This window comes from Cnephaeus nilssonii, assembly GCF_951640355.1.
Source record: "Cnephaeus nilssonii genome assembly, chromosome: 19".
Taxonomy (NCBI): Eukaryota; Metazoa; Chordata; class Mammalia; order Chiroptera; family Vespertilionidae; genus Cnephaeus; species Cnephaeus nilssonii.
Genome location: NC_137090.1, coordinates 24,458,885 through 24,471,088, shown reverse-complemented (window position 1 = coordinate 24,471,088; position 12,204 = coordinate 24,458,885). Strand labels below are relative to the sequence as shown.

At 55.0% G+C, this 12,204-nt stretch overlaps 1 protein-coding gene across 5 annotated transcripts; it reads right to left on the bottom strand.

Moving 5' to 3' along the window:
* Window positions 1-250: 250 nt before the first annotated feature.
* SEPTIN4 (septin 4) lies at window positions 251-11,461 on the bottom strand. Of its 5 annotated transcripts, none has more exons than XM_079797029.1 (12): window positions 11,329-11,454; window positions 6,161-6,460; window positions 5,695-5,788; window positions 5,192-5,278; window positions 4,578-4,701; window positions 1,964-2,098; window positions 1,733-1,850; window positions 1,542-1,643; window positions 1,237-1,333; window positions 981-1,143; window positions 731-830; window positions 251-472 (listed from the first exon to the last, which is right to left on the bottom strand). In XM_079797029.1, exons 1-12 carry the CDS (start codon window positions 11,329-11,331, stop codon window positions 413-415), a joined length of 1,383 nt encoding a protein of 460 aa, XP_079653155.1. In that variant the 5' UTR covers window positions 11,332-11,454; the 3' UTR covers window positions 251-412. The 5 variants fall into 5 exon arrangements, with proteins under 5 accessions (XP_079653155.1, XP_079653158.1, XP_079653154.1 ...); XM_079797032.1 differs by lacking the exon at window positions 11,329-11,454 and adding an exon at window positions 8,522-8,596; XM_079797028.1 differs by having other exon boundaries at window positions 731-1,143; window positions 11,329-11,461.
* Window positions 11,462-12,204: the final 743 nt, after the last annotated feature.

Sequence of the window (12,204 nt, the reverse complement as noted above, 5' to 3'; positions counted from 1 at the left end):
AGGCCCAGATGAGAGAGGCAGGATAGATAATGGTGAGTAAAAAAAGAGGGGCTACACTATTCTAGGCAAGGACTAAAGCCTGTCATGGGAGAGGAAATTTCCCCTATCCTCCCCCCACCACCACCACCCCCCGCCTTCCCTACTAGAAGCCATAATCCAGCACCCTCCTCCAGAAGCCTGTCAAAACCGGGTCCCAGGATCTTCTTGATCTCCAGGAGGTGGTAAAGATACAGACCGTGACACCGGAAGCCACTATATATTTGTTAAATTTTATTTCCTCTGAGTCTCTGGGAGGCAGCAGGGATGTAAGGCGAAGTGGCAGTAGCTGCAGGGGCCTGAGCAGAGCTGGTGCTGGAAGGGGCCGGCATGGGCAAAACGAAGAGGAGAAGATTTAAATATCCAGGGCTGACAGCTAATGGGTCTCCTTCATCTGTCTTTGGATTTTGTGCAGCATCTCCTGCATCCGCCGCAGCTGGAACAGGCACATTGCATCAAAATGGGTACTTTCAGAGAGTCCTATCATGTTAGGGAAGTGTTCCCAAGCTCTGATCCCTTGAGCCAGGGGTAGCCCTGGGGTGTGCTAGAGACCCTGGATAGAACCACTCATTGACCAATGCAGGACACAGATATGCTTCAGGTCCAGGGATCTTCCTATTCCCAAACCAAAAGATACTAAGGTTTCTGATCAAGCAGGGGACCTCCCAGGCTGTCAACCCCATACGGCTCTCACCTCCTCATCTTTCTCACGAATCAGCCTTTCAGTTTCTGGATCTGTCCCTGGTGGGACAGCAGGGATGGGGAAGTCGGTACCACTCTCTCGAGTCAATTTGCTAAGGGAAAGGGAAAGGGGGCTTGGTAAGGCTAAGGGGACCCCAACACCTGCTTGGATTGAGGTGTTGTAGAAGAGGAAGGGCTCAGTCTCACCCAAAGTTGTGCTTGGGATTCCCCCCTGCCAGCTCTGCCCTGGCTTTTGACCATACTTGCGATTCCGTTCTTTCACCACCAGGCGGGTCATGCTCTGGATACACTGTGCCCGGTAGTTCTCATAATGTGTCTCCCGTGTCACATCCTTCAAGTCCTGCATGTGAGTACGCACCAGCATTGTCCTCAGCTTCACAAAGTCGCAGTGCCCTGGGTTTTCCACTGCATAGCAAGGCTAGGGGTCAGCCAGGGGCATGGGGAGGGGAGAGTCACTGAGGGCAAGGAGGTTCCCTGGTCACAAGCTCAGTGCTTTACCTTCCACGATGCCCCAGGGGTAGAGACGGCCCCTGACTCGTCGCCCTCTGGCCTCTACCACAGTGTTGCTGCCAATTACAGCAAATGGGATGCTTTCCTGGAAGAAGTTTGGGGGGGGGGGGTCTGTCAACACCCCCTGCCCCCATTCTCACCTGTTCCTTTCCACCTATGTCTTCATCTCTGTTCCTCTCTAGGAAACCAGGGTCCTCTCCCACCCCAGACAACCCACCCTTATATAGAATTCTATTTCTTTGTTCTGCCCAGAAGAAACAAGATGGGAAAGGGATGCCCTGGGGTGGCCACACCTTTAGGGCTTGGTCCTGTAATTTGAAGTCCTCATCCTCATCAGAGTCACAGTCTGGGAACTGGTAGATCTTGATTCCAAAGTGCTCTATCTCCTCCCGGATCTGGCAAACACATGAGGGGCCCACAGTTCTGGGGACCCCGTCCTTTCCAGAAGCCCACCTGCTCCCCTCCCTGCACCAGCTTCCCTCACTTTGCGTTTCTTGCGCTCCACTTCAGGAGGTGTCAGTGTGTCCGCCTTAGCCAAGATAGGCACGATGTTGACCCGCTGATGCAGGGCCCTCATGAATTCAACATCCAATGGCCGGAGCCTGGGGAACAGGAATCTGTGACCACCTGCTTGTGGCAGCCCTGCCCCTGGTGCTCTCGGCCTGTTCCCTTGGCAGCACCCGGTGGTGTCAGGAGCCTCAGGCTCGGACCATACCCGTGGCCGAAGGGTGAGATGAAGTACAGGCAGCAGTGCACCCTGTTGTCTTGGATGTTCTTGCGGTTCAGGCCACTCTCATCTCGGAAATACTGCTCAAACTGCTGGTCGATGTATTCTGCCACAGGCTTCCAGCTGGGGCAGGGACAGACAAGCAGAGAAACTGTGGGAGCGGGGGCTGCCTAGTGAGCTCTGGGGCTGCAGAGTAGCCCCCACCCTGAGCAGTGTTTTCAAGACTTGGTTATTCCCTGGCTTGCTTCACTACTTCTTCAGGGAGGTACCTGGTGGGACAGGGGTGCATCACATGTCCTGACAGAAAACAGGCTAAGCACAGAGGCGGAGTTCAACAAATACTAGTTTGATGGGAGGAAAAGAGCCCAGGGGACAAAGCAACTGGGGAAAACCAAGGCAACCCTAAGTCAGGCTCATGGTCCAGCCTCAGAGCCTTTGTTCATATGGTTCCACCCTCTCCTCCACCTCTTCAAACCCACTCCACCCTTCAAGGCCAGATCCAAGAACCATCTTTTCCACCAAGTCTCCTTTGATTACACCAATGCTCTTCACCACACAGTGAGATAGATGATTGATAGATAGATAGATAGATAGATAGATAGATAGATAGATAGAAAAACTGAGGTTCTTGAATATATATAGTATAGAGAGATTATGTAATCTCACTCTGTGGTAAAGAGAACGGGAGCAGATATAAATTTATATATCTATAGATATAGATTCAAGAACCTCAATTTTCTAGTGCTTTCTCTTCTTTTATCTAGTTGAATCCTCACTGATAGGTGCCCTGATAAGAGGACATTCTGAGCATCATCCCTGTCATTTTATACATGAAGGAACTAAATCCAGAGTAGCTAAGAGATTTGATCCTGATCATCTTCACTGGAAAATTCTCTACCCAACTGGGTCCCTGGCTTTCTGATTTTCAGCTCAGTGTGTTTATCACTACACTGCCTGACCCACTTACTAATTTGTTACCCAAATGATACACATATTAGAGAACTACTGCTCCCCACTCCCCACTGCTACTGCCACTAGACTACAAGCCTTTCAGGGACAAGGATCATTCATACTTGTTCTGCATCCCTTAAAATGTCCAACACAGGCTGGACACCTAGTATATGCTCAGTAAGTTCTTACTGGTTGACTAAATGAGTATATGTGGAGGAGCACAGTCAACTGTGAGATGCCAGGCAAGGACAATATTATTATGGACAATAAGAGGAGGGGATGGTACAGTAGGAACCAGGTGTTGGTTGGAGCTAGAGTTGCAGGGCAAGCCCAGTTTGCTGAGACATATTCCTAGAGCAGGAAGAGTGATGTTGACATGGAGGCCACCTCAATCCATCAGGAATATTTGTGGAGACCACAAAACATGTACTAGCACAGTGATGCGGGAAGAATGTAAGAAATGGCTCTTCCCTCAAGGCTTAGACTATGAAACTGAAGATGAACCAGTGTGCTGAGCCAAAGTCTATGCTGTAATGATGAAGAATGTAATGAAGGTTCAGAGCACAGAAAGGTCTGTAAGGGTCTGATTTAGTCTGTGAGGTGATTATTCAGGGTCAGCTGCATGGGCTTGCAACCTGTGTAGTCACATGGGGGGGAGGCGCACTGGTTTGATTCTCTGTGGCCATCTAGAAGTTCTTAATAATTTTGAACAAGGGGCCCCACATTTTAATTTTGCACTGGTCCTGCAATTATCATCTTAAAATTCATGAGTATAATGTAAACAGCCCTTTATAGGTTTCAATGTACATTTACATGCATCATTCTAGGTGATTTTCAGATCAACTGGGTGAGGTGTAAAGGCCAGTATTTTTCAATGGAAGAAGTAGGAATGCAGTCATTTGCTCAAGACTGTGCAAGATTTGAACTCTCCGTCTAGAGGTCTTAGCACTACCGTGCCTAACTTCTTCATCAAAGGCACCACCCTTTCTCCTGTCTTTATCATTCATTCTTCTCCTCATCTACTCACTCAGATCTGACCATTATCCCTCCAGTTGCTGAAAAAAGAAAAAAGCAAAGAAAAAAAAAAAAAAAGCAGGGATGATGGGGGTGGGGGATGGTATGGCAAAGCCACCCTTTCTTTTAGCTGGTAGCCTAGTGTGTGCCTGGAGTTAAAACCAAGTTCCACTTTTCCCCTTTGTCTCTTCTTTCTCCCCTTCCATTTACTCCTCCCTCCATTTCACTCTCACCCCTTTAATAACACTTGTTTGTGGCACCTAAAGTGTTGCTGTAAAAGGAAAGGAAGAAGGTAGGGTGACATTTATTGAGCACTTACTATATGCCAGGCCCTGTTCTACATGCTTTCACATGTGTTTGCTTGTTTGAGGCTCTTCTTTCTTATCTTGTGTCCTCACTCCCATTATAGAATGATAGGTCAGAGTCAGAAGGAACATTAGAGATCATCTATTCCAATGCTTTCCCTCTCACTTTACAGAGACAGCTTCCAGAAAGGAGCCGTGGTGTGCTCAAGGTCACAAACCTCTTCCTCCTGACAATTTTGAATACGTCTGTGCCTATGTGTGCACCTGGGTGTGTGTATATGGAAAAGGTGGTAGGTGGGGAGGCAGCTGGGGTTGTGCTTGGTCAGACATACCACTCTGTGTTGTTGACTGCATCCCCGAAACCTGGTGTGTCCACAATGGTGAGCCGCAGCTTCACGCCCTTCTCTTCTATGTCTACTGCATGCTTAGTGATCTCCACAGTTTGCATGATCCGCTCTAGAGAAGGGGGAAACTGAGGCCAGGGCAAGGACCTGCCCCGTCAGGATAAACTGCCCACCCCAACCAGCTTGGCTGCTCAGACTGCCTCATCCACACTGCCCCCCTTCCTACCCCGAGGCTGCTGGGGGCCTGTTCTCTGGGAACCAGCAAGGAGCACATTTCCCAACACAGGAAATGCCGGTGGCTGTTGGCTCTGGCCCCAGCCTCTTGCTGCTCTCTGCTCTTTTCTTGGATTCCTGGAATCCTTTGGGGGTCAGAGACTCACTCAAAGGGCAGGATTCTGGTCCCTGCCCTGCCTCGGCACCCAAATCTTTAGGGAGCTGGCTGGTGGGCTGCCAGGCTAGATAGGCCTATAGAGAGATGCTGTCAGTCTAGGAGCCATGGTTTCCTGTGTGCCGGGGAAGGCCCCATCCCCCAGACTCTGGAATGAGTTTGTTTTCCTAAGTCAGGTCGGCCTCCCTGTCTTCATGCTCCCTCGCTTCCTTACCTTCAGCACTGAGGAGTTTCCGGTCCCTGTAGAGATCCGTGAGGAAGAGGCTGTTGACAAGAGTGGATTTCCCCAGGCCAGATTCTCCTGATGGAGGAGAGAGGACAGAAGTACCAAATCAGAAGATGAGATCTGTAGCAAAGAGGCAACCCCACTAGACCAAGGTGTGAGGGGAGCTGCTGCTTATTTAATTGGGAAGAGATGAACCAAACCATAGCATTTTAGAGCTGAAAGGAAACAGAGAACAGCTTCTCATTTGAATGAGGCCCGGAGAGGGTCAGAGACTGCCCAAGGTCCCCCAGAAAAAAGGCAAATAAAAGAAACCTGTTGGTGAAGTGTTCTTTGTACCACTTTACCCCGAGCACAATTTTGGGCACCCATGGCTCCTAGCTATTTTGCAAAAAGGGATAGCCGCTTGCTGCTTTCTCCTTCTCTACCACATACAGCACATACCATCCCCACCTGAAAAACTCCAGCCCAGCCCAACCCGGCCCCCACTCTACCTGCCACCATGAGGGTAAAGTCAAAGCCTTTCTTCACGGACTTGCGGTGAACTTGATTGGGGAGGGTCGCAAAGCCCACATACTCCTTGTCATCCTAGTGTCAGGGAGATGGAGTGTATCAGGGAGCGCGAGAGGCAGGAGGGGCCCCAGGACCTAACACAGGCCTTCTCCCTCCCTCCTCAGACTTTGCCCAGCCTTAGAGGAGCAGTGCCAGACTCCACCAGCAGGGCTCCTGATCCTACTGATACTATCAGTTTTCAATGCATATTGGGGCCAACACACAGAGCTGGGGCCAACACAGGATAGAGAGAAGCCCCAGCTCAACATGCATGAACATGTGTGCACCCACGCACACACGCGTGCACACGCGTGCACATGCACGCGCTCACACCCGGCTCTCTCTGCTCCCTCCCTGTGTCTTCCTGCACCACCCACTGAAAAGTAAGGACGGGACTGGTGGCTCTACCTCAGAGGAGTCATAGGGATCAAGCTTGCCCCACGGGCTGCGGGGCCGGGCTGAGGCTGAGGGGCTGAGAGGGGCTGAGGCAGAGAAGTACTGCTGGCTGTCAGAGGGGTGGGGCCACAGGGGGGTTCTGAAATCCAGGTCATCTTGGTAGAGGTCCGGGGCCTGGGGCCTTGGCTCCGGAACTTGGGGCCTGGACACCCAGGTCTTGGCCTCTGGTTGGTGGCAGCTTTCATTTCCTGGGAAATCCTTCACGAACTTGTTCAGATTGATATCATCCGTTTCCTCCAGGAAGCGCTTGATCTGGGGTTTGGGGGCAGGGTGGGGTGGGGTTGGGTAGGTGGCAGGAAGGGAAGAATGAAGGAGGAAGACAGGAGAAGGCAAGAGGAAGAGAGGAAAGTGCTTGTGGTTAAAAGGCAAAGCAGCCGCCAAGCCAGAGGAAGTATTCACCATCCCTCCCTCCCTCACCTGTTCACACACAGGTCTGAGATGCCAGGAGAGGCCCCAGGGTCCAGGAGCAACTCCCAGCAGCCCTGAAGCCTAGCAAGGGCTCTTGAGAACTGAGCAGCTCCAGTCCTGAAGCCCCCGCTCAACCAGGTGCTGGTTGAGGCTGCTCTTCCTGGGGGTCTGGCCAAGCCCAGGGTCAGAGGTTCCCCCAAAGGCCAGAAAGTCAGACTGACTAAGGGGAGCAGACAGAGGCATCAGAGCTGAGAGGAGAATGTGGCACAGGATTCAAGGAGAGTGCCTAGAGTCAGAGGGGCAGGGGCAAGAGGGCAGGAGGGAGGAGAGAAGGGAGCTGCCAGCCAAGCCTCAAGAACCAGCAGGGAGCTCCATGCCTCCTGCCACTGCAGGTCAGGGACCTCGGGGGCTGACAAGCAGACTCCGCTGGGAGTGCTCACCCCCAGAGCTCACTGCCCAGAACTCAGTAGAGCTGACCCAACTCCCTCTTATTCCAGACAATGAGCCACACCAGAGCCTGAACCTGGGCTCCAGGGGAGAAGGAAAAACCTGCCAGTGGATGCTGTGTATGCGTGGAGGGGGTCTAGGAGGGACCAGGTGATGTAGGATGGGAGGACACTCAGATTGCAAATGTGAGGGACCTATAGGGGGAAACACCCCTCAGTTGCCTTTCATCACCTCTGCCTGGAGCTGGGCTTTACCCAGCAATGCAGGAGGGGATCTGGCCTGAGCTAGGAACCACAGGGATGGTGAGCAGGGAATGGCTGGTTCCACTGTAGAGACCAGTCCCAGCTTAGAAGAGAGGCCGCTCCCCTCCCTCTCACCTCAGCCCTAGACCCGAAAGCTTCCTCTCTCCTTTGTGGGGTGCCTGGCAGTGCTGGGCTCAGCTCTGCCTTACAATAGCCACGTGCCATCCCGAGACAATGGACAAGGGCCGGCTTCAGAGGCTGACTCAAGGACAAAGGGATGGCCATGCCAGTGGGGGCTACCCTGGACCACTGTGGCCACAGTCTTCCTGCAGGTCCCCCTTTTACAAAGGGAAATACGAAGGGCGCGGACTTACACACTGCTAGGTTTCTGCCCGGGGGAGGGACTGAGAGAGGGAGGCTAGAGGGAAAAGTCCCCTCAGAGCGACTTCCAGGCTGTCGCCTCCAAAGTCCCCACACCTGCTTATAGCCCGGATGGGGGAGGAAAAGAGGCCCTTTAGCCTGAAACTGGAACCAGCACGTGGGGGCTTCCTGACCAGAAGAGGCCGTCCTGAGGCAAAGCCTGACCTTAGAGGCTTTTCTCACCCCTATTATTTGTAGGGTCCAGTGGCGTGACCACACATCCCAGTTTACGTTTGTTGTCCAGTGATTAATTGTGCCCCTTTCCACTCCCAGAAGCGTCCCAGCTTGGATGGATGATGAATTATATGGCAATAGAGAGGAGCTGGGGCGAGAGGTAGTGGGGAGGAGAAGCAGGTCTTGTTTTCTGACAGCTAAAAAGTCTGGGGAATTCCAGGAAATCCTGCCCCTTGTACAACCTCCCAGTGGCCCAGCAGTTGGTCTGGGCGTCAGATGAAGGGTGGGAGAGGACTGTGCTCCCCCTGATTTCCCCAGGGTGCTGAGCAGGGAAGAGAGAGGGAGGGCACCGATGGAGACCCCCACCCCTCTCTCTCCCAGCAGAGCCTGCAGGAATCCAGCACCATTCTCCCTGCCAGCCCTGGCGGCTGGTCAGCATGGAGGGGCCCACAGGGGCTCTAGACAAGGAGTCAGGACACCAGGGTGCTCCCCTCCTGTCTGTCCTTCCCCACCCCCAGCTCTGCCCATGACCAAATATCATTTTCTGACTTTGAGCCCCAATCCCAGACAAGGCAGGGGGAAGACGGGCCAGGTCCACCCATCTCCCAGAACAGTACCTTACCCCAGCTTCAGTCCTGTCCTCAGAGACAGAGCTGCCTTGACATCCCATCGAACGGTCCATGTCCCACGCTTCGGACTCCCTGTCGGCAAGCTCTAGGTCTAATTTTATCCCTCAGGCAAAGTTCCTCACACACAGACACAGCCTGGTCTGGATGCTCTTGTTGTAATCCTGTGCCCTGGCTTGCTCCTTCCCCTTTCTATGTAACCCCCCTGTCTCTGTCAGGGGCCAAAAAAGCCTGTGGAATGTCCTTCCCCACCCCCTCGTCCTCCCCTTCCCTTGGCTCCCACCCTCCAAGGACAGCTCAGCTGCAGCAGGATAGCTGGCTTTCTCTGCAGTTCCCTCCTTCTCTGATTGGCTGCCCCATGATGCCTGCCGGCTGCCTACCCTGGTGGGCACAGCACCAGCCTCCCAAGTCTGTCTGCAGCACAGGTTCTTAATCTACTTGACCTCTCCTGTTAACCTCCAAGGACACCAAGACCTGTTCAGAGGGTCGTGAGCTATATCCCCAAGGTGACCTGGCCCATATGTACATGGGGCTGGCTATCCAGGAGACCCCACTCCCAAAGGATTCCAATCTCTCTCTCTCTCATCTTAACTTTAAGCAGTGCTGAAGTAGGGGGGGGGAGGGTGTCCTATAATCCCCTGGTCATAGGTTCTCATGGAAGTGGATCCAGTTTCCTTCCCAAGTGTCGCTTTGTGTTTTTCCAGCAGAGAACCCCACTATCTTCAGAAATCGGCGCCTAGATTGCCCTTCAGAGAGCCCCGGAGGGCTCCTCCCACCTAAAGATACCCTTGGGGACATGTATCACTCCATCACTGGCAGAGAGTCAGTGGGGCAACTGCTAGCACTTGGTCTCTGAGGGGCATGAGTTCAGGCCAACAGGAGGCTGGCATCCCAGGGGCTTTAAAGTTGCCAATTAGGTGGGAGACAAATTGAGAGGCCTGGCTGGGCGTGTGCAGATGGAGCACTTGACAAGGAGTCAGGAGCCCAGTGTTTCTGGTTTGGCCAGAAACACCCTTTGCGATTTTGAATAGTGTTTTAATTTCAGGGCCTTAATATCCAGTTGTGAATGGCCCTTCCTTGACGCCCAGGAAGGCTAGGGAGAGAAAGCACTCCCAGGTGAGATACCTCATACTGCTTTGAACCCGAGGAGAGACAGACGGTGCATCAAAAATCTCAGGATGGTTATCAATGTTGGCCTGTCCTTTTTTGCATGCAAATTAAACCCCCTGGTTCTGGGCTGGGGAGTACGCCCCACTGATCTCCTTTCAAAGAGAGACCCTCACAGAGGAGGCTCGTTGGACTTGATCCTGTCAGTCTAAGGACTGGGCCGGCTTGAGGTCAGGGGCCTGAGGCTGAGGACTGTGGTGGTGGTGGTGGGGTGGGGGGGGGTGGGGTGTCTTTAATTAGCGAAGAAAGGGTGGCCTCAGCCAAGTTGAAAGCACCAAGACCTCAGCTGAACTGAACTTAGTGTGTGGCCGAAAAAGCCCCTCTTGGCTTCTGCTGCACTTGGCACTGGGGACAATCAGTGCTCCCCTAGGCTTCCATCTCTGGAACAATCCGTCTGTCCGTCCCCATGTGGGGAGAAGGATGGAGGCAGGGATGAAGACTGACACCACTTGGCCTCTCCCAGGAACCCCCCTTTGGGGAAAGTCACAGGGTCACCAAGACTTCCTGGCCAAGACTTGGGCCTCAGCCTGGACACAGCTTGAGAGACAAGAGCCCAAAAGGTTGGCCTCTCCAGACCCAGAAACTTCTGATTCCATGGGGCCCAGGGAGCTCCCTTCTGGAGGCTGCCCACAGCCAACATCCTGCCCCACAGGCTGGTCACAGATCTCCTCCTGCGGTCAACAGCCTGTGCCGCCCAAGGCAGAAGGCAAAGGCTGGGGGGCTTCCAGCCTGGGAGGAGAAGCTGGCACCGGGCCTGAGGCCCTGACACCTGGCACAGGGTGTTTGTGGCAGGCTCTGGCAGCAGTGGCAGGAGAAGAGCTGGCCCAACATCAAAACTTCCTACCTGGGGGCCTCCAGGGAGGCTGGCTGGGGCTACTGTTTCTCCTCCCACTACAGGCAGGTGGCAGGAATGAGTTCCTCCCACCCCCCACCACTGCAGAGGGACCTGGTTGGGAAGGGGGAGGGTGCGTGTAGGATGCTGCAGGAGGAAGCTTCCCTTGGCTTCTCTCTCAGAGGTAAAGGGCTCTAGCTGATCCCACAGAGTAGATGGTGGGCTGGGCTTCCCTCTCTCAGGAGTCTGGGCAGAAGGCCCTGTGGGGCAGAGGATGAGCCCCTTGCCAGGCTGTGGGAAGGAGGGCCCAAGAGCTCATCCTCCCTCTTGAAGAGGCAGGAACTGTCTGTGGGCCTCCTCTGTGTGTTTTCCAAAGGAAGTTGGTGCGGGCCCCCGAGCTTAGGAAAGCTGGGTGAGGAGGGGTCACCCAGGTAATAGCTGACCCAAGCCAGGGCGGGGACGCTCACCTCGGCTCAGCGCTGACGCGCCCTCCCCAGCAAAGCATGCGCTTATCCGCCGGCGCACCCCAAACCCCACCACGGACCCACCCCTTCATCCAAGAACACGGGCAGCACCCCGGGGGTCGGGGTCCGCTTCTAGCTGCTCAGATCAGGAATAGAAACTTGGGAACGGCGACAGAGCAGTGCCTGCCTATTCCCACGGCCGGCGACAGCGCCTCCCGCCCGGCACCTCAGGGCTGCGGCGCCGCGGGTCCCCGCGAGCCGCCCGGGAGTGGCAGGCCCTGCGCGCCCCGGCCTGGCCCCGCGCCCCAACCCCACCCTTCCCCCCCGCCCCCGGCCTTACCATGGCTGCAGCCCGGACTGGGCCGGCTCAGCTCGGACAGCGCCGGAGGGACCCGCGGCCGGAGCTGCGCGCCGACCTCGCCGCACCGCCGGCCCCCGCCCTCCGCCCCGAGTGTGGACCGGCCAGGGGCGGGGCTCGGTGCAGGGGCGGGGCGAGTCAGCCCCAGGCGGGGTCTGCACCTCGGTGGGGTGGGCCGGGCAGTGAGGGCGCCCGCTGGGCAGGGGGCTGCCAGCCTCGGGGCGAACCTTGCAGCCCGAGATCACCAGAGGCGCCGGGTGCGAGAGGCGCTCAGAACCGTGCTGCACCGTCACCTGGCGCTTCCTTCCTCAGCTCCTCAAGAGCGGCCTCTCGGGGCAGCGCACCACCTTCGGGGCTTGAGCCAGACCCCCAAAGAGAAAGGGCCCACCTGGCATCCCCAGGAGACGCCTTTGGAAGGAGAGGGCGTTTGCCCCATGAGTGGGAGAGAAACCACTAATCCTCCCCCCCTCCTCCCAGCCCTCAAGGTTTTCCGGATGTGAATCTGACTTATGTCCAAGTTACTGATTATCCAAACCCCCTCACACCTCCTACGGTGGGATGGCAGACATGCTCCACCTCCACCCGAGCTGTGAAGAAGAGACAGGAAGTTCCCTTTGTGCAGGACCCTGGATTAAAGATTAAAGAGGATTTGCTGCATAAATTATCCAGGGATCATCAGCTGGAAGGAGGGAGGGAGAGGCGGAGTGGTCTTTGGGGCTTGCTGGGGGCTGAGGAAAGCAGGGAGGCCCCAGGAGAGGCCACCCCAGGCAGGCTGGTGAGGAGCTGGGGACAGATGCCCTAGTAGCTTTAGAGGCATTAGAGGCTCAGAGGGTCCGCAGCAGTCAGGGGAAAGAAGAT